This window comes from Hippoglossus stenolepis, chromosome 24 (assembly GCF_022539355.2).
Source record: "Hippoglossus stenolepis isolate QCI-W04-F060 chromosome 24, HSTE1.2, whole genome shotgun sequence".
Classification (NCBI taxonomy): domain Eukaryota; kingdom Metazoa; phylum Chordata; class Actinopteri; order Pleuronectiformes; family Pleuronectidae; genus Hippoglossus; species Hippoglossus stenolepis.
The window spans coordinates 8,513,141-8,529,676 of record NC_061506.1 but is presented as its reverse complement, the minus strand read 5'-3'; the positions used below and the strand labels follow the sequence as shown (position 1 = coordinate 8,529,676).

Sequence of the window (16,536 nt, the reverse complement as noted above, 5' to 3'; positions counted from 1 at the left end):
GGAGTCCGCTGCTGGAGTCCACCTGTCAGGCCGGGGTAAAGTTTCAGGGTGAGATATGGAGGAAAGGCGAGCGCGGCTAATGGCCGGAGAGATGAGCACATCCTGTGTCTCGGAGGGAGCAAAGTGCAAAAGAGTCTCAGCGTTGCAACTCCAGCAGTTGTTTCATCATTGACTCTCATGTTGTGTTTTGAAACCAAGTTTGTGTGTTTTGATTTGTTATCACTCAGGAACACGAAGATTTTCACTTTAAAACAAAGAAAAGCAGCAAATTCTCACATTTGAGAAGCTGCTCTCTTACTTTATAAATATATTAATCAATTAAATTCTTTCAATTTAAATCATTGATGCATTCTCACTCAGATTAATCAATATTTATCATTAAGTCCCACTGTGATATGAGCGGAAGGTGCTTTAATAAAAGCAAAAAAACATTGATTTCACATTTAAAGGTGAAGGCTGAACAATTTTTCGTGTTTCTCAACATGAACAAATCCCAAATAACGATGAAAACACAAATCCTCACAAATGTGTCACATATAGTTTCACTAAAAATATAGTGATTTTCTAAAACATCATAGTTTTCAGCAAAAATGATTTAAACAGAAGAAACTATTTCCAGTGGTGGATTAATACACATTTAGGGCTGTAGTATTTTCAGTTCAAATTTTCAGATTAATTCACCAACATTTTCCTGTAAATGCTTCACTGTGTTTTTGTGTCTGGTGAAAAAAAATAAAATTACAAATACAGGTGAAAAAGTGTGGAATACATTTTTGGTTTGGAGTTTATCATCTAAATGAGACATAATAAGCAGCCGGGCCGGGGTCAATTCACTTTGATCCAGTTGAGAATGTGAATTGAAACGGTGTGTAATTAACATAATAATGAGAAGCAGAGCTCCATCCTCGGCGGTTCTGTATAAACTGGAAACGAGAGGAGAAAGATTTCCAGTTTGTGTCGTTCTGCAGAGAATGAGAAGTGACTCGAGTCCGACGATGCCAAGCGAAACCTCACAGTTTGTTTCCTGGTGAATAAACATGAGGCGCCGAGGGTTTGGTACTCTGTAATTTGGCTACTTTTATTCGAGCAGGGTCATTTTCAAGAGAAATTACAAATTAAGAATTCAATAATACTTTTACAAAGACATTTCAGGAAAGATTCTTCTTCAGTCATGATATCATACATAGTATTTAACAGTCCCTCTTCATTTTTTAGCTTAAAAAAAGAAACAAAGATGAAGAAAGTGGAATTTTTTCAGTCGAAAATACAGTGTTTTCACAATTGTATAAAAGTTCCCAAATTTGGAATTTTCCAGTAACTGGAAAATAAATGAAATAAAATAAAATAAGATTAAACTTCGCATTTCACAATGTTTCAAAACACAATAAATGCTCTCTTTACGTAAAATTTGCCCCTATGATCGACACCATGTTCCTTTTTACTAAAATATATCTATATATTGAAGAACTATAGTACTGTACACAACAGTATGAAATAAATAAAATTAGGAAATATAAAATGGGCCACATAAATAATGTTTTTTTTTTTCAACCTACAAATAAAATGAATGCAATTTGCTGTTTTCAAAAAAAAAAAAAAAATGGTTTGGTGTAATACTGACAAAGTTAAAAGAAAAAGAAACTGAGAAAACATTGCACAACATAATGTAAACTAAGGAACTGATGCCTATAAGTCTTAATACTGACACGGGTGCTTCAAAGAACAACGATGAACCATTTCATAATACTGAAGCTGGTGAAAAAAAGTAACCTTCCTTTTACACAATACGAGGGTGGCACTTGCAGAAAACACACAGGTTAAAAGGTTTGCATATAAGGCTTCTTTTTTCTTATCAAAAACACCTTACAAAGGCTTCGTCCTTCATTTTTCCCCCCCCAATACCATCTGTCCATAAACTGTATTTTCCCTTAAAACGAAGGTCTCTTTAAAACTTCATCCTCTAAAAAAAACCTCCGAGCTCCTTCGTACAGTCTTTTTTTGTTTTTTCAAATTCCTTCGTGTGAAGTTGATTCCAGAGGCCTGAAACAGTGTGGCTGGAGATGTTGGTGACCGGGCGACAGGGCAGAACTAAAGACGACACCGCAGGAAGGGAGGTGATAACAAAGGTAATATCGAAGGACTGTAGTGCAGACACTACTGCTCTTTTTCCAACACTGTATAAATATATACATAGGCAATACTTTTTATTATTTTTGTTCATGATTATAGAAGCGGAGTGCAATTTGTACAAGTCACTAGTTGTGCTATAAATACTATGGAACACAGGGGTTTATTTGAGGAAGTTAGCACCACACATATTTTTAGGCCTTAGTACTGTACATTTTTTGAAATGTATTCATTTATTCATTGTTCGGTTTGCATAATGCAGCTTATTTCACAAACCCATGCCTCCCTTCCCTCAACGCCTCCTCCGGATTGATTTTTGAGTCCATGTCTTGTTTGGCAGACATCTCTCCCCCCCTCCCCGAGGAGTCTGTCAAAGAAAGCTTCCCGGAAGCTTCAGGCACGTGCACGTACAGCTTAAAACGGTGTTTTAAACCGAGCAGGTAAGAATACTGAACCGAAAGTGTGAAACTTAAAACTTTTAAGATTGGGAAGCTTTTGAAAACGCCGCCGCCGCCGTCGTCGCCGATTACATGCCATCTTCCATCGTGTCCTCGTGATCCGATTTGGTTTCCGTTTTGCCGTCCAGCGAGCTATCGTCCATCGAGTGCTCTCCGTTCTCCTCCTCGTCCCTCAACGTGTCCGGGTCCGTGTCCATGCTCTTGATTTCCTCCTCCTCCTCCTCAAACTCATCCTCCCTCCGTCCCATCTTGGCATACGTTCCATCAACTTCCTTCCGTCCCTCTCTGATCCCTCCGTTCACCGCGTCGTGCCTCAGGATGGCCTCGCGCTCCGCCAGCTCTGGGTAACCCTGAGGTGTCATGCCCTGCAAGTAGGCCCGGCTCATCAGCAGCTCTGTGGGCTCCAGGTGGCCCTTCTCACGGGCCTCCCTCTCAGCAGCCTCCCGCTCCTCGGCCTCCCGCTTGCAGTAGGAGTAGCGGTGGTTCATGTGCTGCGAGTAGGAGCCCGAGTGAGAGAACCTCTTCCCGCACTTGTCGCACTGGTAGGGCTTCTCCCCCGAGTGCAGCCTGGAGTGCTCGATGAGATGGTGTTTGTGTTTGAAGGCTTTCTTGCAGATCTGGCACTGGTGCGGCCTCTTGCCTGTGGAGACACAAAACACAGAAGAGGGCTGTGAGTCGCCCGCCTCGCTCGTCCTGCTGCTACAACAAATTACACAAGTCAGGAGAAAAGCAAAACGTTGAGGGAAAACTCAGATGAATTGGATGGCATGGAGCAAAATGACATCACGGAGCATTAGATCCAACTTTGACTTACGACTTAGGGCTATTTGTTTATTCAAATTGCGAACAAGATGAGAAAGTGCGCTCGCATTCATGGGCCTACATTATGGAAATTCCCTCCCGTGGTTAAAGCATGGAGAAACTCGACCACAACTACTTATTTTAGGCCTGCGTGCCCCGCTGATGGATGCAACATAAATAAACTACTGCAAAGCAAACAAACAGAGGAGGCGCGACAAAGGAGTAAACAAATCCAGGATGGGCTGGAGGACAGGGGGAGGCAGCGAGGGGGTCGCCCTGCTTATCTCCGAACACAATTCAAGTTCATGGTGACGCCCGGGCCTCTATTAGGTTTTGGGTTGGGGTTCCTCCGTCTACTAAATGTGACGGGGAGCTTGGATGCCGAGGCAGAAACTGGAAACCCAAGCTCACCACAAGGGCAGGGTGAGATAGTTTTATGACACGAGGCCATAAACTGTCTGGCTAAATAAATGTCCTCTGGCTTGTTCTGTGGCCGCCCCGGCTGCTTTTACACCCACTGTTTACTCCAAAAACGCTTCCTGCCCACTAAGATAAATGCCTCCACTCCTCTAACGTTACCTGCCTTTGTTTGCTAATATGTCTGATTTGGGCTCTGTTCTCTCCCTCACTGCTGCTCGACACGTGTGGAAATATGGCTGCCTCGTTCACACAAATCACATGACTCCCCCCTGACACTGGCGTCCCACCCGCCAACAGGCTTTCAAGCGGCACTTCTGTCCAACATCTGGCCGCTTCCACTGCACTTCTGAGCCTCGTAATGTTGCTAAAAACAACACGCGGCGACAAACACACGAGAGCGCCGCGTCCTGAGCGAGATGCAGGGGGCGGCCTGGAGATAACGCGTCCTTTTTCTTTTGCTTGTTTTAAAGAGTTCGCCGCGCTGTTCCGATGGTGCGCCCTCCCTCCCTTTCATACGCGACCAGATAACATGAAGGCTGCATAAAACACTGAGCGTTCGGCTACAGATAGTGGATAAAATAAATGATGCAACCCAGAGAAAGAGGATCTCTGTATAATAACTATAATGAAAGACTTGTTATCAGCGCTCTGAAGCTTCTGAGCGCTGCTCTGTTGATGTGATCTATCTCCAATAATGGGGCCGATAAAGGCATTAGAAGCCTTTTGCTGGCTTTATATATCGAGGTGAATTGATGTGCGTCTTTTGAGATAGCAAAATGGTTAATACAGCGGGATATGATTGGAAAATAAAGGGTACAATCACTTGAAAAAGCTGAAGTCTCCCTTTGCTTGCCTACACCTGCATTAATTACTGATTTTAAAAAGAACACACAAAGCTTTTAAGCACATCACATGTTAAAAAACAGTTTGAAATCAAATCGTTGGCATCGCAACCCTGTCAATGAAGAAGCAAGTTACATATACAACTGAAGGGTTAAACAGAGAAAGAAAAGAGGGAAGGAGGGGGCGGGGAGGGGGGGTGGGGACATAATATAAGGGTTCATACTGAGAGGATTTTGCAAACACAAACATTTAAAACATAAAAAAGCATGGGGTTTAAAATAAGGGTCTAGAACAGTATATACCTGTGTGTTCATATTTGTGTCTTAGAAGGGAACTGCTCTTCTGGAATGTTTTGTCGCACAAGTCACACGCGTACATACCACTTTCGGTCTTCTTAATCTTCTTCCGCGACAGACAGGAGTCGGGGTCTGTCATGTCGTCCAGCCCTGACATGTAATCTTGTGTACCGTCGAGCAGGTCCCCCTTTTTAAAGAAGAAACAACAAAAAAATGGGGGGGGGGAAAGAGAGAAAAGACAAAAAAAATAACAATCAATTGGCTGTGTGATTTAAAAAAATACTGAAAAGTTTGTTTGTTAAGTGTCAGACGTATTATTTTACTAATAAAACAAGAAAATCATTTTTATATCATCTTATGAAGCTTAGAAGTTTGTTGTTGACATGATTCTGTGTCTAGAATATCAGGTCATTTGTGGCTAAATTGAACAAGGAGAAGAACTTCAAAATTCTAACAAAATTCTTAAAATAACTGAGTAAATGTCAAATAATGTATAGTCTCTATTTAAAATAAAAGCTCCTAATTAATGTCACTATAATAAAACAGTAAACTGCAGCCTTCCTCCCAAACAATCCCGCTCTCGTGAATCTTTAACCGCCGGCACACGCCACCATTGATTTCTTATAAAACTTTCAGCTGAGGAATAAAATCACAGACATAACGCTGTGTTGTAATTTTGTACAGGGGGCGTTAATTCGCTCGTTTCCTTTTAAACGTCTCTTTTATGATGAAGATTAGACCTAAAGTTGAATTGATGGGGAACAATATTAGAACATTCTCCAAACGGCACGTAATGATTCAAATCAGAGGGCGCACCTTAATGGCCAATATTGAGCCACCACAGCTTTTCTTTAATAATTGTGTGTGTGTGTGTGTGTGTGTGTGTGTGTGTGTGTGTGTGTGTGTGTGTGTGTGTGTGTGTGTGTGTGTGTGTGTGATAATGTGTGGACAGCCCTGCACTGTGTTTTAAGAAGGGGCCACTATCACTCTGCAATCAATTTGAACTAAACGCCCGTAGCTGTATTTTTAAAATCTAATTTAATAACTTAGAATAGGAAACATTATTAATACTTTTTTTTCTCCCTTCATCAAAATGGTTCCCTCTATGTTAAACAGCCTTTAGCATTCACTCGTAATGAACATGGAGACTGTGCATTATTAATCCACATGTAGGAGCTCATTTTGGCTGTGGCTCTCTTTTTTAAAATGCGGCAAAGTTGCGACGGGGAAATTTCAGAGAAGTGCACGGCTGCGGGGCTCACCTTTGTCATTTTTACAAAGGCCTTTCACCCATATTTAATAACGAGATATCTGGGTTCAGGCCCGAGCCGGAAGACGTCTGGAGTCTGGGAAGCGTTAATGTATTCCACACACAGCGGCAGAGAAATTTACAGAGGAGAGTGGTAACAATTAGAGCTTTGCTGAGATTAGATTCTAAGGCCGACGTCGTTGCTGGTGTTTATCTGAACCTGATGCTGTTGGATATTTTTGCGCCACTGTTTTTAGGCTTAATCTGCATTTTTCGCAGGGTTGAAAAATATAAATTGAAACACTAGGGAGGGATTGCAGGTTAATCTTTGGCTTTTTAGTGAGTAATATGTTTGATTAACGTAATTATTTTTTGCACCAGCACTAAAATAGTCCCCCCCTCCCTCCATCACTGGCTTATATACGTGTTATTGTATTACTAAAATATCAATTTTAGGCTAAAATGTCCCCCGTCCTCCTTGACACCACTTTCTTTCACCCCTGGGCTCTTGTCGCAGATGTTTATCTCCGTTGCCTCTGCCAGCTCGGTCTACCTGAGGTGAGCCTGTCTCTCTCCTGACTCTGAAGTCATTTTCAATTAGCACAGAAATGAGTTCAGATCATTTTTGGGATTCTGAGTGAGCCTGGGGCTTTAGCAAAAACCACAGGTGGCTAATTTACCTGGAAACCTGGTTTCCGCTGGTACTTTCTCCTCTGCTGCATCTCGGCAAAGGTAGCCGCCCCTGCTGCGTAAGTGTAGGCCATGTGTGGCAAGAAGCCCATTTGATCCATGCCTGGATAGGCCCTAAGACCTGGTATGCTGGCCTGCATTGGGGGCATGAATGTGGCCTGTGGAAAAGCGCTCTGGGGCGGAAGTGACGTGTACAGGGGTTTGGCAGCAAACGGGTTAATGCCGAAGATGGGGCTAGTGCTTTTTTCTAGGTTTCCGTTGTTGGTCGAGCCTGAGAAATCCCTCTTGAGATAGGCCAAGTTCAAAGGCTCTTCGAAGTGCTCTCGGGGAGACGGAACGCTGTTGTGGTCAATGGTAATACTGTTGGCTTTAGTTCTGCTTTTGACAGACAGTGCATGCTTGGGTTCCTTCATGAGTCTGGGCACGGAGAGGTCCAGTGGCTCGGCCTGCAGGTCTTCTGATGTCAGGCTGTTTGGAGTGTAGGAGCTGCTGTGGGAGTTTTTGGAAGATGTGGAGGACAGATTGAGCGGGGAGGGGGTGTTGCTGCGGGAGTGGTCCAACTTTTCACCTGCAGGTTTGGTGCTGCCGCCGAACTGGTGGTTTTTCAAATATCTCAGCGAGTTGTCACAGTTGTTAACGTTGTTGTGGAGCTCTGCTATGGAGTGGGACGTGATGTGATCAGTAGGTTTGAGAAGTGAAACAGGTGACCTAGCTGCCATTGAGTCTTTTGGTGGAGTGTGGTGGTTATTTGTTCCGACAACCATATCAGTGTGGTTCCTGTGCTCTAGTGGTGGGGTTCTGGTAGTGGCGTAATGATACATCTTCCGCTGATCGAACCACTCCTTGACAAATTCCTGAGGGAGGCCGACCGCTATGGAAATCTTGAGCAGCTCCTCCGAGTTGGGCTCCATGTTCATGGCGAAATACGCCTTCAGCACAGACATGTGGTCCCTGTAGGGGTTAATGGGCCCAGTAAATCCCTTCTCGGACAACATGGGGGAGGTTAAGTGGCTGTTCTTCTCCATGTACATGACTGGTTTGTTGGGCATCAGATTCTCACTGGGCTGCAGCACAGCTTTGATCTCCTCGTTCATTTTACACATGTAGCGTTCGTGCTGATGCAAAGGTATTGGCCCAGTGAAGGATTCTTTGCAAAATTGGCAAGCATAAGGCGTAAACATTTCCTGCACCTTCTCATCCACACCTCCTTCAAGCATGTGGTTGGATTTCTCTCGTTTGATATTGCTAATCTGTCTCTTTGAGTCTGTCGTCAAGCTCTGGAGGCAGGCTTTGGCTTCGTTCACTTTTTCTAACGTGTAGTCGATGATGCTTTTGGTGGCGCCGTTGTGATTGATGAGTGGAAGACCAACCTGAGCCCCAGACAATGTCAGTGCCTGTTTCTGCTCTTCCACCTGGGTCCCCAGCTCTTTCATGTAGGCCTTAAGCTTGGAGAGCTCCTCCGGCTTGCAGTCCATTTTCTGCCTGCACACAGTGTTGTCCACGATCTGAAGCACCTTCTGCACCTCACTCAGGTTGTTCGCCAGCGGCCCCGGGAAGCCCAGGAGCTGAGCATCGAGTCCGGCGATCCCGAGGTGATGCAAAGGACTCTGGCCTGTCGAGTTGTGGTGGATCCCTAGTGGGCTGTTCCCTCCCATGCCTCCGTTCATGAACGGAGCTCCAAATCCATGAGACGCCATCATCAGCTTGTAGTCGTTGAAGTCAAGGGGCTCGGTCTTGATATTCATGTGGTTGTTGTGTTCGGGATGGCCGAGCGGCTTGCCGTTCTCCAGCTTCTGCCTCAGCTGGGTGATGGCGGAGTTGGTGGGCGAGGAGGAGGCCGAGGTTGGGGAGGAGCCGGTCTTCATGTTGCTGCGCATCCTGCCATTGACAGCAATCAGGCCAATGCACTTTTTACTGCTGATGTGGGAACTGTATGAGCCCGAGTGGGAGAAACGCTTCTTGCAGTTGGGGCACTCATACGGTTTTTCACCTGAAACAAAAAAAATATATGATGTCAGACGGCTTACATGAGAATCATAGGTCTATATGAACAATACAATCAACTGGGTTGCTTGTATTTTACTGTTGAGCATAACTCAACATGGACATTTTAACAACATCGAAGTAAACGTGCCAGGGTCAGCTCAATATCTAATTTGACAAAAAGGCAAATCAAAGTTCTTTACATAAGGCAAAAGAAAATACTTTTAGAAATGTAATTAAAGTAAAATGAAATGAGTTCAGTGTCCATTAACAGCAGGGAGGGTCCAAAATAAACCATGAGGAACTTCTGCAGATTCATGGCGTTCTTAAATCATGTACATGAATATTCAGAGAGGGGGGCAGATATCTCGCCACTCACCACTATGAATCCGGAGGTGTTCCTTCAGATGGTGCTTGTATTTGAAGGCCTTGCCACACTCGGTGCATTTGAACTTGCGGTTGCTGGCTGCTTGGTTGAGCAGTTGGTGCTGTGAGGGAGAGAGAGAGAGAGGGAGATCCAGGTTGAATAAAAAAACTGCACACATATCGTGGGGGTGAGAGTTCAGTAAATAACCACAATTGGTCGGCATGACAACAAGCAACAAGCCGGCTCCTGTCGCCAATGAAGCATCTTGGCTTTCTACTCCCACCTCCGTCGAGCGACTACAGGCAGCGGCGGTGATAACAGAGAGAATCACATACTTTTTAATTTCCTGGCTCCTCAGCCAAAGGAGGCATGCCTTTAGAATTTGGCAGCGCAGAAAAAAAGAATAAATGAAAAGAGACTTTTTTACAGCGTTTCCCCCTCATTACAACCAGCGATCTGATCTGCTTTTCAATTAATTTGGGCCTAATCAGTCTGAAAGGTATTCAGAATCATCTGTGAGCTCTCTCGCCCTGCGTACCTGTAGTCACAGCATTTTGAATTACACTTTGTACTTTTTCAGAACAGCCTCAAATGTCTTACGGTAGTTGGGGCTTTTTAAAAGACCTCAAATGTCTCTTTAATAATCTTAGGATACAGAACAGAGCATATAGGCGCAGCCTTGATTCACTGTTCAAAGGTAGACATCAGTTGCAATCCATCAAATTTGCAATTCAAACAAGGCCTGTTCGCTGAAAAGGAAAAAAAGAAAATAATACCCAGCAACAACAGCAACCCTGGGTTTGTAAACCTGGCTCGTCACTCATTAAACCATTAATTCCAAGTGGGAGGTGAGCACGTTAAATGGTTAGTAAATAAAAAAAAAATTAAAAAAGAAAGACACATTTTCTGTAGAGCTCGCTAGGGGGAAAAAAATATGGCGACTCCCTCCTCCCAGTTCAGCCTTGACAAATGCTGGGGTGTGTGCTGACTCTACCCACATTCCTGGGGAGACAGATGGTGGCGCACAGGACACTGGGAGGACTGGGAGGAATTGTTCAAACAGCCCCAACCTTCAAAGATCAAGCGGGGAGAGTCGGGGGCCCCGCCAAGCGCCGGAGAGGGACCCCACTGCTCGTATGTTGCTGAGTTGCATAAACAAACAGCAACAGCTGCTTCAGGGCCCCCACCTCCACCACCATCCCCTTAACTTCCCCCCGAGGACCCCTGCCCGGTAAAGTTTAGTCTCGCCACCACTGCTAATAAGACACAATCGCTCCGTGCTCTTAATTGTGAATGGCACCAGCAAAATGCTCCATCTCTCCTTCATGGCTCATTGTCGGTGCGAACGCCACCACCGCTGATTGTGGGCGGGGACCCGACTGGATGTTTGCATATGTATAACCTCTAATTAGTCATATTTCAGCTAAGTGCTTAAGAGGAGGAGGAGTATTAAGGCTTGTAAACATACAAGACAGAACAACATGGCACATGATTACCTATCAGGACATTATTCTTGATGTTAATCTGATTGCTGCCGAGTCCTCCTGTTAGTTAGTTGTTAATTGCCAAATGTGCATTTTCACATAAATACATGCTCATTTTCATTTTCCTCATCTTCTAAACACGGTGAGGAGGAAATTATGTAGCCTATTTTTGACGTTCGTAGTTTGTGTGTTTGACTGAACAGACAAAGAAAAGAGCGCCACCTACAGAAAATCTGCCACAAAGGATTCAAAACGAGTGAGACATCACCTCGATCTCAGCTCAAGGATTACCGTTTAAACAATCCAGCTAATTTACAAATCAAGATAACCGGCTTTGTGGCAGGACCCACGGCGCTTGTATGGGAGTGTTTGGCCGTTGCCTCGACTCTGGAGGGGAGCAGCAGCAGCAGCATTGTAATATGAGGATTGGGACGGCGGCTCACTCGGCCGGCCCATCTGCTCACGTTTACACCCAGCTGGTAGATCAGGTGAAAGTGCTGGCTGCTGACATCTGATCAAATCAGCCCCAGTCTGAGCCTGTCATCCTCGCTTCAGAGAGCACAGCCCCCACGACCTGCGACTGAGCGCTGAGATGCATGATATCATCTGTGATTGGCTGATTTTTTTATTAGAACACAAAATGTTCTAGTTGTTCTAGCGGAGGAAGTCCATGAAAATATTAGATAAGGTAGAAGTGACTTTTTCTTATGTTTCTAAAGGGAGCATACACAGATAATTCAAACCTTTACTTAGAATGTAATTTAATACACAACAAAGACCTTTTTCCTGGAGTTTTACAATAATTATCCAAATCACAAAAGTAGATTCAACTTCAGGTCATTTTTCAAACAAATCCTCCTTTAACGCACAAACACAGACTCCATCGACTTTAAAATGTACTGCTCCAATTTGACTTCACTCAGAAGTTATAATTATCCCCCCGATGTGCGAAAAACTCTGAAAGCATGCAGTTTTTCTTTTTGCCACAATCTATTTCACCTCGCATCTTCGACTTAAAGCTGACGAGCGAGTTAAACGCCCGTGACAGCTGGATGATTTTTTCACCTCACAGGACTTTAAGGTGATTCATGCTATCCGCTCACACATTCAAATTATATTTCAGACATGTTGGATATAAATCGCTCAAGAACGTTCACGTATACACAGATGTTTATGCAGTGCATGAAATTAGAAGCAGGGGGGGCGGGTGGAGTTTGATGGAGTACTACGTCTGCAGGCTGCACCAGAAGAACATTAAAGGCCAGGAGTGAAGTGAAGTTAAGGAGCTGATAAAAATTTCCAAATTGGAAATTAACACAATCATTCGATCGTGAACATGAGACTGGAAAATCATATCAGGGAGGGCCATCAAAAAACCATTTAGGGCCTCAATTAAAGTTATTACCATTAAAGGATCTGCATCTTCAAAATGCCATGAAAAATTAATAATGATTGCCAATCAGAAAAAAATGATCTCTTCTCTGAGGGATCAGAGCATATTAGAAATGAAATGAAATATGGGGACAGAAACAGGAAGAGGAGGGGAAAAAAAAAAATATTTAAACTTGGCTCACCTGATCCCTCGCGGGCTTGTGTGTGGCCATATGCCGCTCAAGCTGAGTGCGGTAAGCAAACGTGTAGTTGCACAGGGGGCAGGCAAAGTTCTCCTCGTTCTTCTCATGGCGGTACTTGATGTGCTCCTTCAGCGATGTCAAACGCTTGTAGCCCCGGTCGCAGTAGGGGCAGGTCAACAGTTGGGCGAAGGCATCTGGCGTTCCAGGTGGCAGGTCTGCACGGGAGACAGCGGGAGGAGGGGGGGCGGCGGGGAGGAAGGGGAAGGGAAAGCGGGCCAAAAGGTCAGCGAATCAATGGCAGCTAACGGGCGGGCTGCCCAGAGTGGTATGGGAGTTATCTCTGCAATCTGCTCCACATGAGAGCCTCAGTGTCAGGCTGGCATCCGCTGCACTACGACCTCCTCCCGACTCCTCTCTCACACACACACACACACACACACACACACACACACACACACACACACACACACACACACACACACACACACACACACACACACACACACACACACACACACACACACACACACACACACACACACACACACACACTTGTGCAGCACTCGCACTACACTCTGAGTCTCAGTTTCCTTGACATAGTAGCAAACATCATGACACTGCATGTACAAAGTTGTACGTGGATAAACTCGTCACACACGATTTCTCGTAGCTTCCTAATTGTTTTAAACTTGCCACACTTTAATGCAATTCTCCCCAACGTGTTCATCGTGTCATGAAGCTTGAATTATGGGCCTGTTCCAATTCAAACACCCCCTCAGTTTTTTTCCTTTTGGGGGCTTCGGAGGTGCGCTATCTGATTTCAAGCCCCTGCCCAGCTGTTGCTTAAGACTGTAGGTAAACACCAAGGCATCCGGCGAATCTGTGGGACCAACAGCTGCCCGGTCGTGTCAGTGTGAAGAGCTGCTGCTCTGTTCAGACTTTCCTTTCTTTCTTTTCCTTTTTTTTTTACCTTGGCTGCTGCTCTGTTACTGCAACACTCGTGCTTCAAGTTCAATATCACCACCAAAGGGTTTATAATTTTATATTAAAAGTCTGATAATGAAATACAACGGAGTGTCATTAGATTCTTTGGTATGACAGTGCCAATAGGGTACCTAAGGAACATTTTAGATGTTCTATGGAAGTTTGAAACAAGCTGACTTTGCTGTCACAGATGTTAACACCTGTTCTTTTCCTCCCCCAAATTTGATTTGGTTGCTACATTCACCTCTGACCCCTCCCACCTTCCCCGAACAGGATTCGTACCGTTCTCCTCCGGTCCAGTTGCCTCCGGCGTGCCCAGGCGGGACAGCTCCTCCGGGGCCTCCGGGTAGATGATGGCGGTGTCGCCCCGCTGCAGGTATTCTGCGATGCTCACCACGTGGCTGTCGCCGTCGTCCAGCTTCCGCTTGGCGAAGAAGTCCTCAAACTCTGAAGTGCAATCGACGCTCTTGACTGAAGGGGAGGCAGGGAGGGAGAGAAAGGGAGGGAGAGGAATAAATTGGATTCATTTCTTCTCCAGAGAAATGTCTTACAGGAGGATATTGGGAACATCTTGGTGGAAATGCGATGAGGACAGCCGCCCTAACACATTACAGCAGTGCTTTGGGGAGAATACATCTAAATTACTGGGTTTGCTTGTCACGCCATGACGGCTAAAATAAGAACTGTAACTTAATCCGGCCAAAAGTCAGAGATAAGGCGGCTACCATGAGCTGCTGAGGAACAACGTGTAGAAAAACTTCACTCAAACTTCAGCTAATTTACTCATGACATAAAATCGGATTTTCTGTTTAGGGCTGTAAAATAAAAAAAAAGGGAAAGACGCTCATACATGCAGAAGCCTGAGTTAATCGGCAACAGAGCCACGTTTCCTCGTATCGACTTTCACATGTAAGGTCAATCAAGAGATTGTGGCTTTTGTTGATTCTGTGTTGAACAGATTATCAAGGCCAAACCACAAACCAGCGCAAAAAACAAGAGAAAAAAGACAGAGACGTGCTTTTGCCATCGCTGGGCGGAATGTGTCTTAAGCCAGCCAAAGTGCTGAGGCCACACAATGCGTTTTCTCAAATTATTTCCCAGTCCCCTCTCTTCAGGGAAACTCTTAAGCTGCAGCATGGAGATAGCTGCCTCCAAAAACAAACCAGAGCTAAAAGAAATCAGCAGCCTTCATTAGTCAAGGGGATGGCCGACTTTCAAAAATCACACACACACACACACACACACACACACACACACACACACACACACACACACACACACACACACACACACACACACACACACACACACTGTTTACATCCTAGAGATTCTGGAGGCTGTTTGGCTACGTGAACCACAAAAAACGAATGAAGTCTCATCAGACCTCAGCCCCTGTTAATTAGGCTTTTAGACTGTGAGCCAAGGTGAGGTTTAAAGAGCGATTTGTTCGCCCGTGATGACTCCTCGGCCCAATTTGCGAAAGGTCAAGGTGGAAGATGTTCGCTTGTCAAAAATGGCACCAAAATGTCATCGGTGCCAATGGATTCTTTTGATAAGCGTGATAGAATCGTTTACAACGTTCTCATTAGATGATTCGTTGGGGTTTTTGAAGACGGCTCGGCTGATTGTAAGAGACTCATTGTTGTGGTTTGTTTTTTTATCGTCACGTAAGATGAAGTGCTGAATGAGGAGGGTGTGGCTCAGTGCAATTACTTTTTGGATCAGGGATCATTCAAGTAAATAGAGCGAGAACTCTTTCCTCACCATTGCTTTTCTTTTCGAGTCATTCTGGATGAAAAGTATAAACCTAAAGTTATTCTTTAAGGAGAAATGACTTCTCTTTCAGCGAAAGGAGGAAATCACCTGGATCAAAGTGTGTTCTGGCACCAGGACGCGATCAAACTCCTCATCTCTCTAAATGGAATCATATGTCATGTAGTGGCTGCGAGCTTCTACAGTATTGTTTCAAAAAGTCCTCTAAGCAAAATGGAAAACATTTGCTATGCTTGAATTTTCAGAAGAGTGAGAGAGAGAGAGAGTGGGGAAAAAAGTAAAAGTGAAGTATAAAACACCACGAGCATAAAGTCATAGTAATTAGAGCTGAAGGGAGGGTTTCTGAGGCAGGGCTGCGTGGCATTCTGTGGGGTGAGTTTGGTTTATTCTAACAGCATCCGGGGCCAATTGTCAGGGTGGCCAGGATGATATCATGGAAGGGAGGGGTGTGCGGCTGCAAATCAGCTTCGGTGGCTTAATGAAAAATGGCAGGTAGGCTTTACTTCCACCGGGAGCAGGCGACAGGACGCAGACTTACCAGGGAAGCTAAAAAACGGCACGTGTAATCAAAGGTTACATAAATCAGAATACACTTCCAGGGATTTGTCTTTGTTGTCATTTTGTCAGCATGACAATATTCCCCCACTAATTGCAGATTACTGTTTTGGGATGTCATTGTTTTGTTGTTATTTTTAAAAAGGTGGTAGCCGACTTGGGGTCAGATCCCGCAGGGAAGAAGACAAGACAAAGGGGTCACAAGGGGATGGACAGGATAAACATGTCTCACGAGGGAAAAAAGAAAAGAGACGTGGAAACACACAACTACAAAAAACAAATTCAACATCTTGAGTCAACTCACCTGTACCGTTTCCAACTGCCTGCAAAGTGGCGTCAGGCCCCAGGTTGTCAAAGTCATCTTTTATTTCATCTGCACACAAACAGAGGAGAGAAGAAAAAGGGGGATGAGCGGTGAGGGAAGGGAGGGCGAGTACCTCTGCGTCCCAAAGCATCAAACGCTGACAATGAGGCATTTAAGACGAAGGTATGGAGAAAGCAATAAAGGCACCGCTGTGCATCGTGGCACGCCGCAGTTTTGTTCGGCATGCTTAATGAATGCTATCATCTGCGCCAGACAGTGACTTATTTACCTTTAACATGACAACAAGCGACGGGGGAGGCGAAGAAAGCTTCAATCGCCAAACAGAGTGATTAAATACAACGTGGAGCACATCCACCTGAGCAATCACAGAGCTCCAGCCAACACGCAGGCTGAGCTTATTACTCCCTGGCTGTGACGCCGCTGCAATCCTCCGCATGCAGGATCACGCTTGTTTTATCATATGTCACTTGGTGGATGCTTTTATCCGGCGCGTTGCATTTTTTATTTCTTTTGTTTTTTTTCATTCACCACAATCCCTGGCAGAGAGTTAACGTCTTGCTGCTAACAAAAATAATACAACCCTAAACCACAAATTAAGAGTTTTAGT

General features: G+C 44.8%; 1 protein-coding gene across 5 annotated transcripts in view; it reads right to left on the bottom strand.

Moving 5' to 3' along the window:
• Nucleotides 1–1,057: 1,057 nt before the first annotated feature.
• Nucleotides 1,058–16,536, bottom strand: part of zeb2b (zinc finger E-box binding homeobox 2b) — an 85,303-nt gene continuing 69,824 nt past the window's right edge. For 3 of the 5 annotated variants that reach the window (XM_035150800.2, XM_035150802.2, XM_035150801.2), the window contains exons 4-10: nt 15,909–15,977; nt 13,559–13,747; nt 12,293–12,507; nt 9,247–9,355; nt 6,875–8,874; nt 4,952–5,132; nt 1,058–3,225 (exon numbers count right to left, since the gene is read on the bottom strand). In XM_035150800.2, the coding sequence (XP_035006691.1) occupies nt 2,654–3,225; nt 4,952–5,132; nt 6,875–8,874; nt 9,247–9,355; nt 12,293–12,507; nt 13,559–13,747; nt 15,909–15,977 (3,335 nt within the window). In that variant the 3' untranslated portion in view covers nt 1,058–2,653. The remainder of the gene's footprint in view (nt 3,226–4,951; nt 5,133–6,874; nt 8,875–9,246; nt 9,356–12,292; nt 12,508–13,558; nt 13,748–15,908; nt 15,978–16,536) is intronic. The other 2 variants (XM_035150803.2, XM_035150804.2) reach the window with 1 other exon arrangement.